Source organism: Protopterus annectens, chromosome 2.part0, assembly GCF_019279795.1.
Source record: "Protopterus annectens isolate FY-2018-M chromosome 2.part0, PAN1.0, whole genome shotgun sequence".
Taxonomy (NCBI): Eukaryota; Metazoa; Chordata; order Ceratodontiformes; family Protopteridae; genus Protopterus; species Protopterus annectens.
The window spans coordinates 187,594,782-187,612,284 of record NC_056728.1 but is presented as its reverse complement, the minus strand read 5'-3'; the positions used below and the strand labels follow the sequence as shown (position 1 = coordinate 187,612,284).

Here is a 17,503-nt window from a genome sequence, read left to right as displayed (position 1 = left end):
CCTTTAATTGTAAAGCTTGTTTAAAAGTTTTACCGGGGTGTTGTTTTTGTGTTGCGCCCTAGTCTTATTTCTTCTGGATACAGCCACATGTTCACATGGTTTCACATCTATGTAGCTGTTTACATGCTGGTATAGTTTAGTGGTGTTTGTTTCCCCACATATTCAGTAAAAATAACTGGGTTTTGTGGAGATTTTAAACTTGGTGTAGTAGGTACCACGGTAGGAAGTAGTCCCAGGATTCAAAATTTTATTTAATAGGGGACTGTGTTATGGTCAGACATAATAAATGATAAAGATAAGCAAGGAATAGTACAAGATTTCCCATATTATTGAGGATAAGATCTAAGATGTTGCTCCCCCTAGTTGGTACTCTTGACTAGTTGTTTCTGGGAGTTTGTTTTGACAAAGTCCAGGAATGTTTGTGCTTGTGTGCTACTGGTAATTAAGGTTTTACAGTTTATAGTTGAAAACGGAGTACAGAGAATTAGTCCAGATAAAATCACTTTTGCTAGCATATCTAAGAGACTGTTACCCATCATTTGGGAGGAATAAAGATGCCTTTTTGAAGTTTCAAGCAGTTTATCCAGTTAAGTAGGTAGATGGACGAGTGTTTTTGTCACAGATCAGTGAATTAACAAGCTTAGCTACTAATGTTTAAATATATAATTAAGTCCATTTAACTCATTACAGCCATGTGATGCCTCAGAGTTTTCACCACTAGGCATCAAATATGCCTTGTTCATGTTTGCGTTAATTCCAAAATCATGCCATGTACAAAGTATTTAAAAAATCTTCTTGAAGCTTACACAATGGCAAACACAACTATATTGGTATTTAATGTCTGTCTAATGCAGTTAAAGAAAAAATAATTGTTCATATAATATTTATATTGTCGTAAATTTCATGTTTTTCTAAATATATTGGAAACTAAATAGCTCGGGCAGAACTGCTTAGCCTCATGAAAGCTCTCAGGGTAAACAAAATGCTGCCAACTGTATTTGTGTAGCTTGATTGGTTGCTTAGATATTGTTAGTTTACATTTTTTTTTTGCCATTTGCACTTCTTTAGTAATCCATTATGGTTCTGGAGATATGAACATTTGTTTGAAATGTGAGGACATTATTTGAAAGCTTAGGCTCTACCCTGTGGGTGTTACAGTGCAAATTTCCCAAGCTCCATTGGTGTGAATGAGTTAATGGACTAAAGTACAGCCAAAAAAGGAGGCATTTCAAAATATTTATAAACCACAAATACTACTTTTACATGAAATGCTTCTAACTGGAAGGCGGAGGAAGTAATTTAAGTCTATTTGAAACCGTAAGCTACTCTTCCCTTTAAAAGGAAGAAGAGTAGCCATTTTACAGGGAGAGAAATATTGAAATGCTAAAGATTTTATTCATATATAGTGATAAGAGATTTTTACATTGTTAGTAATTAAATATCATAACAGAATTCTGGCAACAAATATTTATTGGATTACAGGTTTGGGGACAGATAAAGCCAAAAATACTGAGATACTCAAATAAAAAGACTTTCGGCTTTTCCTGGATAGGGGTCGCCACAGCGGAATTCCGGTCTGCTCATGATTGGCAGTGGATTTTTACAGTACCGAGTTGCCAGCCCGATGCCCAACCTTCAACGAAGGCACGCCCATTCATGCTCGCACCTACCTGCATGTCTTTAATGTCACTCGACCACGGGGAGGACATGCAGACTCCACACAGAAGGTGCTCCAGCCGAGAATCGAACGGGAGAACCTCTTGCTGTGAGGTGACAACGCTAACCACTGCACCACCGCGGCAATGAAACATAATATTAGAAGGTAATTCTAGTTGTATTTTTGGTGAAAGAGAATCTGGTGCAGAAAAAGAACCAAGAATTTTAACAGCCATAACCGTACAAAACATGATTAGTCTTATAAAACTAAAGGAATTTTTTTTCACATAAAAGATTGATTCTTTAAATTACTCCCCGCTTTTGGAATGCCGTCCAGAATTTATTTCAAATAACTTGATATCATCTGAATCTTTTAAAATTCTTATCTTTTCAGATCACAGTTTTAATGTCATGTTAATGATTACTTGTAATGGATAAGTTATAAATTAAACATTTTCAGAATTGGTTAACTGATGGTTTGAGTTTATTCTTAAACCAAACTGCAGATATTACTAAAAGTGTTGATATTGCAGTCTTATGTGGTAAAATGCTGACTTGGAGTAGAAATAAAAGAGATATTTGAGATCCAAGAGAAGTAAGCAAAATCCCTATTACAGAAGGGGGGTATTTGACTCCGCTTTACATTCTTCTTAAAAATGTTAAGACTTAATCCATTATAAATCACCTTTAGCATTAGAAAAAAAGATTGACATTTTCATCTTAATCAGTGATACCCAGAGGCCTGCATACTTTGATAAAATAATAAAATTCTAAGAAACTTTTGGCAAGGATTAAACATAAGAAAAATGCAGGAGATGCAGAAGGAATTAGAGAATTTGAAGATGATTATATAAATATTAACCAAATGCACAAAATTCTGTTGAATGGAGAGTAGTTGAGTAGGGTTTACACAGAGAGCTACTTGTGCTCCCACAGGCAATGTTTTTTGTTTTTATTGCTCAAAATAAATTTAATCAAGAAGCTGTCACTTTTATTAACAAAACAAAAAAATATCTAACTGAACTATAAATTAGTTAACAGTAAAGCTCATCAGACTGATGGAAAAATAATTCTGAAAGGTGCACTTGAAGACTAAAAACAAAAAGCTTCAGAAGACACAGCCAACGATATTAGAACTCTATGTATAACTCAGTTAAGACCTTCCATCTTAAGTACTTATCAGAAGAATTTCATCAGAACTACTAGCAGCCACAAACTTCCTTACTTAAATGTACCGTCATGAAATAAGTCTGTGCCAGTCATGTAAATAATTCATATTTGGAAGTGATTTTAAACATTGTATTGTATATGAATTGGCCCATAAATCACTTACTTTAAAAAAAGATACACAAGTGAAAAATACCCCTGTAAAATAAAAGCTCAAATAAAACAAGGCTGCATTTAGGTATGTATTTTTTACTGGATTGTATTTTTGAAGTAAGTGATTTATGGACTAATTCTTCTCTAATAAAATGTTCGTACACTTCACATTTGTAAGTCATGGGATTGTTAGAGACATTCACTCCATAAAACTCGCTGCCTACTTCAACCGCTGTATAACTTTTTACAGTCTTAAGAAACACTACTTATGGAAATTGTAGACATCGCATGAATATCCATGGTTAACTATGTTTTATTCTCTGTAGATGTAGCTCTTGTTTTTCCATATTTGCTTATACAGTACTTTTTCATATTGTTTTTCATGCATTTCTTTATATTGTTTTTATGTTTTTTCTCATATTTGCTTCTTCAAAATTGTTAATCATATTGTTTAATTTTGGTTCTTACTATGGAGCTTTTCTACCTGGGCCTCCACTGAAAATGGACCTGTGTCCAGTCAGACTATCCCAGTAAACAAATGTAAAATAAAAACAATAAATAAAAAATATGTGACAGAGTTTTAGTATCTTTAAAAAAGGAAGCTGGTGTGTATTAGTAGTTCTGATAAGTATGTAAGAATGAAAATGCTTTAACTGAGTATAAACAGTGTTCTGTTATCTGTAGAAGCATCTTCTGAACTGATGGAATATTAGCAGAAGAATATAAACTTTTCCATTTTTGGAAATATAAGAACATAAATCAGTTCCTGTCTCATTGAAATTTTCACACAGCGCACACATTTTGAAACAGGACAGAGATCCTACGCTTTGTGCTTCATAGAGGCATATCTCACTTCTTAATGTAGATTATACAATTTCTTTCCATTCTTACAGGTAGACTGAAAAGATATATTCTTGATTTGGTCAGTGAAGATTAAGCAAGATTTATAATCAACAAATGAAGGCGGTATGGAAATAATTATAACAGTTGCTATAACTGGAAGTAGCTTTCATCAGTTTGGATATTGAAAAGGCATTTCACTTAATTGGGAGAAGCTTTTTAACATATTAGATTTTATAGTAATTAAACATCTATATCTTGAAGAAAAAGCTCATGTTAAAATAAATCCCTTTTGTCAGATTTTATGGAGCTATAAATGGAGGTACAAAACAAGTTTGCACGCTATCTCCTATTTTATTTGATTTAGCCCTTTGCAGAAGCTACAAGAATAGTTTAATTTTCCTTTGCAAGTGCTATAAGAATAGTTTAATTAAAGGTATCAGAGTTGGTAACAGTTATGAATCAGAAATTGTTCTATTTGTGGACGACATTATGCTTACAATTAACGATATTAAATTTAGGTCAACCTTAGAACCAAATTCACCTAGATGCTAAATGTAATGATTGAGTTCACCCAGCCACTGCATAATGTAGCAATAACTGATGACGTGTGTGATATATTGAAGATTTACCCATGGTTATTGTGGTTTAATCACAGGGGCGAAGTCCAAGTGATTAAACAAAGGCAACCATGGGTAAATCTTCAATATATCACATCACGGAGTCGGTAATTGCTATTATACAATGACATTAAGAAAAAAATTACTTACTTTTCTTAAATGTGTTTGTATAGTGGCTCCATGGTGGTCTTCCTCTTTTCCTTAGATATTCTGGAGCATAGCTGATGCACTGTGCATGCGTATGGGACTTGCATGCCTATGCTTTTGCAGTACATCAGTGCTGTGTAAAGAAGCAATGGTGAAAGGAATATCTCCATTGCTGCCTTTTTTATTTATTTATTTGTTTGTTTTGTTATAACTAAAAACAAAAAAAAGAAACAAACAAACCAGGAGGCTTGTAACTTACAGGAGAGATGGGACAGAGGAAATATAAGGATAATCAGGTACGTTTATTTAATTTTATATAAATTATCTGATTATCCTTTTATTTTTCTCTATTAAAAAAAGAAGTAAAAGTAATTTTTTTGTTGCATAAATTACTGGAAAAAAGTCTGGGCAACTGGACCTTTTTCCATTGGTATATGCTCAGATTTACAATAAGCACGCTGATTGGGCTGACCAATCAGTGTGCTTGTTTTCAAATATTAATAGCCAGTCATTTTATAATTCAAAGTATCCAACTCCTTGATTTTTCTAACCCCCAGAACAAGAGAGAATTATTTGGTCCTTTGATGTGCACAGCTAGCTGAAGACTACTACTACTACTACTACTACTGTAAAACCAAGAAATTCAAAATCTCAGATCATATTTCTTTTAATTTTTTTTCCTGAATCCTTTGCATCCAGGAAGGAGGGGAAATCCAACTTCCAAGTAGACAATCTCTAAATGACTGTGTATTGCATTCTGTTCTGTTAATCCCATAATGGTAAGAACTTTGAGAGCACTAGGTATACTTCAACTAATGTGGCCCTTTTGAGAAGGAGCACTAGGTATACTTCAACTAATGTGGCCCTTTTGAGAAGGGTGAGTGCATACACTGTTCTTGAGGCAGCTTCCTAGTAATGAGTCCACATCTTTTTTAAGCACTCCATCAGAGTTTAGGTACTGCTTGTAGGCCAAGTCTGGCTTGGCAGCTGTCATTCTACAGGGCCTGTTACAGCCCACCTCCCTAGCCTCCTAAGCTATGGGAATTGTCCAGGTAGTAAGGACTGCTGCAACAGTGATCTCTACAAAGTGTGTAGTGTAGTTGTATAAGAAATTACTGTAATAGATGTTTGATTAGATCACTGTGGCTTGCTTAGGTTTGGATAGCTCTGGGGAGTCTTGAGTCTTTGATCCAGGGAGTATACATGTGTGTCACTGTTTGCATAAGATCGTTATGAAGGTGTTAGCAGGGTAGATAGTTTGTAGTTAACTTGGGATTAAAATTCTAAGATGATGCATTTGAGTATCAGCTTTTATCCTGGCAGCCCCATTGTGTGGACATCTGTCCAGTCTGGCAGGAGAAAGGAAATGAGCTCTGGAAGTTTGCATTGATGTTGCACATTCTCCTGCTAAAGTACCTCTAGTAAAAACTTAGGACTACTTGCAACAGTGATTTACTCAAATGTCTACTACATGATTGTATGTTATGCTTTTCTTATATGCTGCAATGTAGGGATAGTCTAGTTGCCTTTTTTTGTGTGTGTTCTAGTTTTGTGTGAAGTCTTCCCTGCTCATCCTCCATTAGAATGAATGATCTTACAAACATGTCAGTCTCACCCTAAATGTTGTGTTGAGGTGTGAGACTTAAGTTTTCTGTTTCACTTGTCATTGGCTTTGGGGTTGCAAAGTCTCATTTAGAATACGCCTGAGTAAATTTTCAGGAGTGACTGTATTTCATGAGTAAATTTGAACAAATATCAGGTGATTATGCAAGTGAGATTGCTGGCAAACTACTGTCATGACCAAGTGAAAACTTCAAAAAGTCCAAAGTGTGCAGGCTGATAAAGTATTGCAAAAACCAAGAAGATACAAAAAACGAAGCACTCTTCACAACATGAAACGTTTATTCCAGGTAAACAAAGTTTTCAGACATCAGGCCCTTCTTCAGTGTTTAAAAAAATTGTAAAAACATTCATCAATAAATACTGAAAATCCTATATTCATATGACAGCCTAGCCTATCACACTAATACAGTAATTAAAAGTTAATCACACAGGGGTTAAATAAAAATTGCAACAACAGCACATTAACAAAGGTCCAAATGAACACAAAAACTCACTAGCTCACAATATTTTGCGTAGACTTTAAAACACAGTGTAGTTTAGACATTATTAATAAACTTGATACAAAAAGTATGAATGGATAGTTCGTTTAAAAGCTGAGTTTGAACAAGCAGGTGATCTTAAAACCCATTTTAAAGTCTAAGCAAAATATTGTGAGCTAGTGAGTTTTTGTGTTCATTTGGACCTTTGCTAATGTGCTATTGTTGCAATTTTTACTTAACCCCTGTGTGATTAACTTTTAATTAATGTATTAGTGTGATAAGCTAGGCTGTGTCATATGATTATAGGATTTTTAGTATTTAATGATGAATGTTGTTGTTTGTCTTTCGGCTTTTTCCCGGTAAGGGGTCGCCACAGCGGAACTCCGGTCTGCTAATGATTGGCAGTAGATTTTTACGAAACGCAGAGGTGCCAGCTCGACGCCCAACCTTCAATGAAGGCACGCCCATTTACGCACTCATGTCTTTCGAACGCTACCCAACCGCGGGGAGGACATGCAGACTCCACACAGAAGGCACTCCCAAGCCAAGCCGAGAATCGAACGGGAGAATCTATTGCTGTGACGTAACAACGAATGTTTTGCAATTTTTTTTAGACACTGAAGAAGGACCTGATGTCTGAAAGCTTTGTTTATCTGGAATAAACGTTTCATGTTGTGAAGAATGCTTAGTTTTTTGCAAGTGAAAACTTCAGCCATTTTTTAATCTGTTTGAATGAAAGTGCAAAACATTTTTCAATGATTAAAGTTGTTTGAGTAGTAGATTATTTGTAAAGATTTAGTGCCTGCCCTAGATAAATTAAAAGTTTTATAAACAAGTAATTCAACACATCCGAGGTTGCTTAAAATCTTTGTAAATTACTTTTACAAAATAATTTATTGTACTTAATGATATAAATGAAAATTCTTAATGGAGCCTGTTTTATTTCTTTATACATTGGTTGTTAAGAATAGTTTTTGAGAAGTGAATCTTTTTTGAAGAAATCTATACATTATGTGGCGGTGTACATTTTTGGTAATGTGTAATGAACTGTTGATTTCTTGATTTCTTTAGTTTTTTTTAATGGACCCAGTATTTTACAGCAGTAATCTCATTGCATGTGTCAATGATATCAGGCCTGAGTTAAAAAATCTGATGATATAATGGTTGCTGTTTGCAGCAGCTTCCTTTCAGGTCTTTTATTGTCGGTTTCTCAATTAACAGCAGCATAGACTGTTTGTGTGCCACCTTTAAAAAAAAATTGCATATTGGAAGAGTTTAAAGGCAGTAGAGTAGTTAGGATTCAGAGTAATTCTGAAGTTCATTTATGTTTTTTTTTGTTTTTTTTTTTTTAATTCCAGAAGCTCTTAGTCAAGGAGAGACTGTGGACCTTGATGCTCTTATGGCTGATCTATGCTCCATTGAACAAGAGCTAAGCAGCATTGGGTCAAAAAAGCTAAGCAACAATACTGCCTCATTGAAACGGCAAACAGACATGAGATCTTCCCAGAAACCGCCGACTGTTAAAGTGTCATCTAAGCATGGCAGTAGGAAGGGGTCACCGTCATCTTCAATCAGGAGTCGTAATCCTTCCCAAACTAACTTTTCTCTTGATGATATCACTGCACAGTTGGAACAGGCTTCACTAAGCATGGATGAAGCTGCCCGTCAGAGTGTGTTGGAGGACTATCGACCTGTACGCACCATTCACCATAGGAGGACAGGATCTGCTGGCACCATAAGTGATACAGATGTCCACTCCATTAGCAATTCTTCTCGGTCAAGCATTACTTCTGGAGCTTCTAGTATGGATTCTTTAGACATTGACAAGATCACACGGCCACAGGAACTTGATTTGCCTCCAGGTCAACCTACATCTGAGGTATTGTATATACTAATATTTAAATTTTTCCACAGTTAATGTTTTATGAAATTAGGACCATATAATGGCAGAAATATTAATAAAAAAAACAGCATGTGAGAACTCAATTTTCTAACTTATCAGATTATTCTTGAATCTTAAGTCCATATAAGGGGTCTTTAAAAGGTTAGTTGGTTGACTAGTAATATGTGATTCCAAGAGTGGGGATGAAGGCTTTAGGAATCTACAGGACTGACAGTGATAATTTGTGCATTTAACTAAAAGTGCTGAACTGTGGCCTGTTAATTAGTCCATCTTTTCAAAACACTACTAATAGGTTGTTCATGTGTTTTATTATGATGCCTAAATTTGCTTACTTTTTTCTGTTTTGTTAGCCTGTTGATGTGGTAAAATTCAGCCATGCCCCTTTGACCCCCTTTTTCCTGCTACTGAAGTCCAGCCTGCCAGCCAGAGTGAAGTTGTCAGGGACAGAGAAAACTGATAACAGAAATCCACTTACTGCACATAACAGCAGAATATCAAGTTAGTTGTGGTGTGATGACCTCTGTCCTTGTTGTGCTTATTTTATTAGCTTAACTCCTTTCGCTGATGACTGGTGAGCGCACACTGTGGCAGAACATACAGTAGCAGAACATGAGTGCTGTCTCCTGATGAGCACACACTGAGGGTGCCCATACTGCACCTAAACATGGGTGTATCCTATGAGCAGAATGTACCGTACAAGAATATGGGTGCTGCCCTCATGAGGACACTGAGGCTGGACATACAGTACCAGACAACAGGTACTCCCCTGTGAACATATTATGAGCAGGATGTACTGTACAAGAGTATTGGTGCTCCTCTAATAAACACACTGTTAGACTGCTATACAGTACCAGAACTTGAGTGCATGTTTCCACTCCCCCCCCCATCATTGATTTCACTATGGGGCAGGAAGTACAGTATCAAAACATGGCAGAATGCATTTAGTCATTCTCCCCTGGTGAACAGACTGTAGTAGGGCCTACAGTTCCAGAACATTGCTGCATGATCCACACACACTCCCTTGGTTGACACACTGAGGCAGAACCTGCAGTATCAGAACATGAGTGCTGTTTGCTGGTGAGCACACTGTGAGGCAGGACGTATAGTAACAGAAATGACTGCACGTTTCCACACACACTCCCCTGATGAGCAAGACTTTAAGGCAGAATGTACAGTATCAGAACATGAATGCTGTCCCTGGTGAGCCCACTCTGAGGTTGGAACTGCAGTATGGGAACATACCTGCTTATTTCCACACACACTCCCCCGGTCAGTGTACTGTGAGACAGGATGTACAGTATTAGAACACGAGTGCTGTCCCCTAGTTGATGCACTTTGAGGCAGGACCTTCAGTATCAGAACATGGATGCTGTCCGTCCCGCTCAACCTGGAAACATCAGAAATCTGTACAAAGGTCAATGAAAAGTCAGTACAACTGGCTAAAAATCGGGCTGTTGATTAACATAAAATTTACACACATAATTATGTAACCCCACCCACTCCAGTGGAATTGTGTGTTACCAGCATTCAAACACAAATTGTAGAACAGGCACATGACATGTTTTGAAATAGCAGCTCAAGCCATGAACTATAAGCTGCCTTGGGGTTTACTTGTCCCAATTACCAGTTGCTGGTAGCAGTATTCCCTGCCCAGCTTTGCGATGCCTGCAGCACCAGGACATCACTGCCAACCTGATCCTTTCCAACAGACTTCCTCCTAGAATGAGACACAGCTACTGCAGCCAGTAATGCCACCTGCAAGTCCACAAGCCAGCTGAACTACCTTCCAGAAAGACATTGTGCTCACAGTTAAGTACAAAAGCAAATAGTCAGTAGCCACTAAAAGAAGCAGTGCACAAGGACCAGTCCTTGAAGAGAAGACCAACTGGTCACGACTCGCAACTCCAAACATATGAAAAATGAAGAAATAAATATAAGCACAAACAATTTACCATCCGCGATCCGCCCTCCATACACTGTCAACCAACTTGACTTAAGATTTCTGTTCTGTCACACAACCCTCAAATCATTCATCAACCGAAATTAAAACAAGAGTCACTACTTAAAAAAAAAATGCCCCTGAAACAGGATAAAATGGCCAGACTCATCACTGTTGAACCTTTCTTCAGAGCTTTCTGTGCATATTCACTTGAAAAAGATGCCCGTCTGGTGAAAATTTGGTTATAGCTCTGTCGTTTCCAGCAGCAGGCATTCTTCTAATCAACGAAAATGCTTAATCCATACGTCTTAATTTGAAGCCATAGTCCCATCATTAACTTCTGCTACACTAATATCACAAAAGGCAGGTTACACAGTACTAAAAAATACTGTTCCTTCTGCTTTAAGCAATATATAACATTTCTGTTCTTTTTTCTGCTGCGTTTTACTGGAAAACGCTATGTATTGGTGGAAGTTTACATTTCAAGGGGTTGAGGAGTTCTACAAACAAAACTTAAGGAACCATGTTGTATAAGCTTTGTGACTAATACATGCTTTCGAGACATGTAGTTGGATATTTACAGTCTTCATATTTATGGTTGCAAATAAACAATTTAAGTGTGGAAGGATGCTGTGATTTATGTTCCCTAAGTATGGCGTAATTATGCGAGTGATAAAACACGCAGGTGTAAACCTTTGTATGGGTCGACCTGAACTTTGTGCTGCATAGCTCAAAGAGCCGGGCAAGCATACAAATGACAGATGCTGAGTAACCTTAATCTGTTTTCCGATACCCATTTTGCCTTAGTCAGGGAACCCAGAGGTTATTCTGGATCCTTAATACAGAGCTGTGAGTGCCGTAGTAAAACAAACGTACGGACACTATAGGCAGTTTGGAGGCATGCTAGTTTTGGGTGTGATTTTAGGAGGAACCAGGAGCATCAAATTAAATTCCAGGTGGACACGAGGAAAAACTGCAAACTTTGCATAGAATGGACCATTGTCGGGAGCCCTTCCAGCCGCACCACTTTACCACACTATTGCATTCTAGTTTAAATGCACAAATATATCTAGAGGATCCCATCCTTGTGGGGATGGGGCTTGTTTTTTCTTTTCCTTGAATTAACAAAGAAGGTTAAATGTGGTGTCTCAGCTTTCTGTTTCTGTCTGTATATATCTGAGAATGCACAGTCTTTTTATTTTAAATGATAATGTCTCTAAAACTATTTTTAAACACATTTCTTGCTTCAGAAAAGCAGCTGGTCACAATCAGTTAACTCTTTGTTTTGCAAATACAATAATGTGACCTACATATCTCAAATATTTTCAGAAATTGCTGATTACAAGTGATGGTATATGAAAGCCCTGGACGCTTCGGTATGATGAGGACAGTCTATGGCAGTCTCTTCACATTGTTGTACAACAGTGTATTTATAGCAATGACTTATCTTGTAGTGTGCGTTTGCAATGTTGTACTGCACCATTTTGGAAACCAGTGTTAATAGATTTGCTTAAGTGCACCTTAATCGGTTCCACAAAAGAGGGGAGGGGGGGCAAAGTTCAATTGGACTTGCATGCAATCAGTCTATCATTAAGTGCCAGTCCTTAAGGAAAAAAGTCTTTATAGACAGAATCCACATTTGGAACAATTTTCCTAAACGTATTCTGAAAAATTGTTACAACTGGTGCGAGAATTAGCAATTTCTCGTTTTAGAATCACTGGCTGTGTCATTCGCAAGTGTCTTCTTGTTTGTTTCCATGGAGTGCGAACTGTTAGCGGGCTGCGGCTATAAACCTTTTTTAAAGCTCTTGGGGGTCTCCAACAGGCAGTCAGGTGGTAACTAAAATTGTAAAATAAAAAAAAAAATTTGGGATTTGAAGGGGCCACTTTGGAATTCGTGGCACCCCATTATTTTGCCCTCAAAGCCAGGAAATTCCAAGGAATTTGGTATGGTTGAAGAGGTATGGTGCTATCTGCTGGTGTGAGCGTGGGACCTACAGTATGAGAACATAGCTGCATGTTTCTACACACTCTCCGCTGGTCAGCATATTGAGGCAGGAGGTGAGTGTTTACACACACACACCTCTGGTTGGACACTGAATCAGGGCCTGCAGTATCAGAATACGAGTGCTGTCCCCGGTGAAAACACTTTGAGGCAGGACCTACAATATGAGAACATACCTGCATGTTTCCACACACAGTCCTCTGGTTGACACACTGAGTCAGGACCTGCAGTATTAGAGCATGGGTGCAGTCTGCTTGTGAGAACACTGCGAGGCAGCACATTTATGGATGCTGCTCCAACACACACTACCTGACAGTATTTGTCAGGAAATGTGCTTTCCCATCAGTGTGTTATACTGCTCATTCTAGTCCCCTATGCCTCCGCTTCATAGTTCTTAGGCAGAGAACACAGCCACTACCCCCACTCCCAAAGCAAAAGCTGCTCACTCTTAAATCTATTGGCTGCTGCCTCATCATGTCCTTAGAACTGCTAGTCAAGCCATGCATCCCTGTTGCTATAGCCAGAATCAGTCTACCTAGTTCATACAGGTCAAATGCCACTGGAACAGTGGAGTTGTTTTCCATAACACTATCCTCCCATTTACTGTATAGCAATTAAAGGGTTACTCACTTGTAATAGGTGATGTCCTTCTATTCTTATGTTGCAGTATTCTGTACATGAGGGATGACTGCCGTAAACGGTCCTACATCCAGCCAGTATACAAAAGCCTTTAACCATGGCAGGATATGTGGGATGTCGTTCAAAGGCCTGCAGACAGCATAGGCCATAAAGTGACATCTGCACGTAACATCCTCAGTAATTTTCTGCCACCAGTCCGAGCTCTATCTTTGATTATTGGTCTGCTCGCCTGACTTGTTTGCTGGTGTACAAGCCATACAGATAAGTGCCCCATTGGGGTTTTCTTTTTTACTCTTGTTACTGATTTTGAATGATGTTACATTTCATCCAAGAAAGGCAAGTCCCAGTGTGGCAGACAAATCCCACATAAAGGTTCTCAAAATCAGTGCCTTTTCTATTTCGGGCATATCCACAACCGTAAGTCTTGCCTATCTGACAGGCATTTGTTCCGAAGAGCCTACAGAGCTGCCTTTCCTCTCTTAGCATATATTTTGAAAGTCAGAGGCTTAAAAGGTTAGCATGCAACATTTATGGAGGGTACATCAGGGCCTTCTGAGTAGAAGGCTAAGAAACTCAAGCTTGTTACTTCGGCTGCACCTCCCATTCCAGATGTCCGTAGAGGTCCATTTGGATACTGGCTCAGATTCCTCAGTGGGTACCGCTTTGGAGGCTATTGGGGATTCGGCTACCAGCATGTTTTGCAGACACCACTTTGGATGGACAGGGAGAACCTAGGCTCACTAAGAAGAAGGACCTCGAGGTATCCTACAGATCTTAGTCTGGAAGGATGTTCCAACAGACTCACAATGCAGGCCTACGCCGAGCCCCTCCACTTTAGACAAAGCTGATATCCACTTAAAAAGAAGCAGAAAACTAAACATCTTTCTGCCCCTCAGGAATCGTCAGATTGGCAGGCCTTTACACAAGGCCTGTTCAATGCCTTCATGGTTTTAAGGCCTCCCTCAGGGGTCTCCCTACCTGGCCCTTCACTCACTTCTTCCCCTCACAAAAGGGTTAAGGAACAGTTTTTTTCTGATGAGGAGGGTTCCTCAGAGGATGAATTCCTTGACTTATTGTGCCCAGATAACATTTCCCTTCCCCTGAGGAAGAATCTAATGGCACTGAGTTTCCTTCATATTTGGGGAGACTGTTGCACGGATGAGGGAGTATTTTAAATGGGAGTGCCCTCAAATGTCTGAGATGCAGAAAAGTTACTATGATTTGCTTCAAATGAACTCTCCCTCACCATCTGCTCTGCCTCTTGTTTTACCAGCTTTTCTTGATACCTTCTCTTCAGCATCAAAAACTCCGGACTGTCATCCTCTTGCCCCTAAAAGGCCAGATAGTTTTTACAAAGTTCCAGAGGACTGTAAATTCCTTTACAAATGCCTTTCTGCAGATCCAGTTGTGCTGTTTGTGGCTACTGATAAACCATCCAGACTTCTTCCATCCACTTCATTGCTCCCATCTGATAAGGAGAGTAGAGTTATGGAAACATTGTGGAAAAAGATGTACACCTCAGCTACCCTGGATTTCCAACTACCAAACCCATATGACTAAAGTATACCTTGGCACTTCTTTCTCAGGCCACTCAGCTTCTCTCTGACCCTCCAGATTTGGAAGTTAAGTCTCAGCTCTGTTCTATTCTGGGGGCTTCTTCTCAGGTGGCCTATCATTCCTGTAATGTAGCTGTGTTGCAGCTGAAGGATCTTCTGGAGCTTCTGCATTGGGCTTTGTCCTGAGGAGATATTACTGGTTGAGGATTCAACTACTCCCTGATGACTTTAAGGCTAAGCTTATGGATGCCCCTTTAGATAACAATGCCATATTTTGGAGTGCTGCAGCTAATTTGTTTGTCTCTGCAGGAGAAAGGGAAAGAGGTACAGGATTTAAAGCACATTTGTGCGTCTCCAGTTCCTAAATTCCAAAGGAACTATCCTGTTAAAACTGCTTTTGTTAGGAAGCAATCACGCACAAACTGCTTTTGTTAGGAAACAGTTTCACACTCCTCCTTTCAGAGGCAAGAGGACAGCTAGGAAAGCTCCTGCCTCTAAACCCACCCCGTTTGCACCTTTCCTGACAAGACAGGTACTCTGTGACTACAACCCATGCTTCTCCCACATCTCCCTTTCTCAGAGTCTCTCCCTCTCCCTCCCAGCCTGGAAACGCATACCTCAAGATTTGTGGGTCCTTTCCATTATCCACAAAGGGTACTTCGTGGTCTGGAAATCTCTTCCTCCCTTCATGGGAATTTCTCAACCGCCAAGAGAGCAACTTATGTTCTTTATAGAGGGGCTTCAGCAGTTGAAAGCCCAGAGAGCTATCCAAAAAGTTCACTGCCAAAAGGGGAAGTAGATTCTCTTCCAGAGTGTTTCTGGTACCCAGTAAGGATGCCCCATGGAGACCCATTCTGGACCTTTCTCACTTCAAGACCTTCCTAAAGGTTCCAGCCTTTCGTATGCTGTCTCTACAGACTTCATTTCCTCTCATCCTTCCACAGGCTTTCCTGGCCTCCCTGGATATCAAGGATTCCTACCCTCATATTCCCATTCATCCTCTTTACAGGAAACATCTGTGTTTTTCTGATACTTCTTCACATTTTCAGTTCTCTACTTTGCTCTTTGTCTCTCTACAGCACCAAGGGTATTTACAAAATGCTTGGCTCCTATCATTGCCTTCTGCAGAATTCAGGGTATGCAGATCTTCCCTTATCTGGACGACTTGCTGCTCCAGGTATCACTTCCATAGACTTTGCAACATAATCTTCTTTTCATCAATTCCCTTCTGCAAAGGTTTGGTTTTACAAAAATTTCAAAAAAATCCTTCCACACCCCTTCATAGGATCACATCTTCCTGGGGTGCAGGATAGAGACAGACCTAATGCTGGCTTCCCTACCTCCTCAAAAAGTTCTGTTTCTAATCAACTGTTTCCAAGACCTCCTTCCTTTGCACTGTCTGACAGCCAGGGAGTTTCTCAAGCTGCTGGGATTCATGGCCTCCACTATCCCCATATTGCTTCTGGCCAAATTGCACATGAAATTTCAGTGGTTCCTAAAGTCCGTTTGTAGACCACATATGCACCCATTGGAGTTTGTCACAGAAAAATCTGTGACACCTTTTTACTCATTGTTTTAGTTTGTTAGTTGCGATATTTTGGAGTTTCCCTAAGGTTTATGGATATCAGTTGGGTATGACAACCCTGTGTTTCCAAATGTTAGCTAAACATTTCACTTATGTTGTGCTGATGATGCCATAAGAAGGCAGAAACGTGCATGTCCACAGTTATTGGGGTTTGGCTTTATTGGCCTGAATTTGTCCATAAGTTGACTTAAAAGAAAAAGTCATGAACATTCAGAATTACCATTTAGCTGAAACACCTGTTGTCCTTAAAGGATAATTTGCATATATCCCAATATAAGTTTAAGGAATCACACAGTGGAAAGTCTAGCTTTGCTAGATTTTTCTTTTCGTTTTTTTTAACCGATTATTTTTCTGTGTGACCTTTCTACTCATTGTTTTACTTTCGTTTTTATGTATAAATTTTCCCTGCTGTCACTTTCTAATAAAGTTAATAGCATACATAACAATTTTCCTTAGACGTAGCCGATAAACAATTTAAAATCTTTTGCGTACTAAACTTAGTCAATGTGTTGCATAACTGGTTAGCTACAATTTTGAAAACTCGTTAATCTCAACTGACAGGTAACACTGCTTTAAAAACAGGTGTTTTATTTATTTATTTTTAATTTTAAAAGTGTTATGTTAGAGCATAAAGGAGCATTCTCTCTCTGTAGCCTGATACCACCTCCCAAAAAATATAGTTCTTTTTGGAGTGAACACACTAAGGCAGTCCTCTTCCTTGGAAATTAAACTGGTATTTTGAGATTATGTAATGTCCTAGCTTGCTTGGGAAAATATTCCTGCTTTGGAAAATCCATCCATCGTCTGGTATAGCACCTGCATATCCAGACAAAATGTTGGCAATTGGTCACTAGCCAAGAATATAGTATCATAGACAGAAGCTCCAGTGCTTAAAGCTCTGGGATGAGATGTGTAGCCAGATAGAATGCTTTGCAACCATTGGCTGCCTTTACCTCTCTCCCCTGTTTATTAAAAGTACTAACAAATAAAAATAAATATTCTGTTCCCCATACTGTGAGTTAGATAACAAGCCTGTAAAGTTTGCCCTGTAAGTGTGCTTAATATTGCACATCCCTTCCATCTCTGCTTTTTAACCATTACCTTTCTTCTGCAGTAGTATTAGAAGCTAGGCCTAACTGCCATCCTGTCCTATCATATTGGCAGTATATATTTTTTTCATCTTTAAACTGG

At 38.7% G+C, this 17,503-nt stretch overlaps 1 protein-coding gene across 3 annotated transcripts in view; it reads left to right on the top strand.

Annotated features, from left to right (window-relative positions):
* RAPH1 (Ras association (RalGDS/AF-6) and pleckstrin homology domains 1) overlaps nt 1–17,503 on the top strand; it is a 2,904,638-nt gene that overhangs the window by 1,519,031 nt on the left and 1,368,104 nt on the right. For all 3 annotated transcript variants that reach the window (XM_044060647.1, XM_044060646.1, XM_044060645.1), the window contains exon 5: nt 8,044–8,564. In XM_044060647.1, the coding sequence (XP_043916582.1) occupies nt 8,044–8,564 (521 nt within the window). The remainder of the gene's footprint in view (nt 1–8,043; nt 8,565–17,503) is intronic.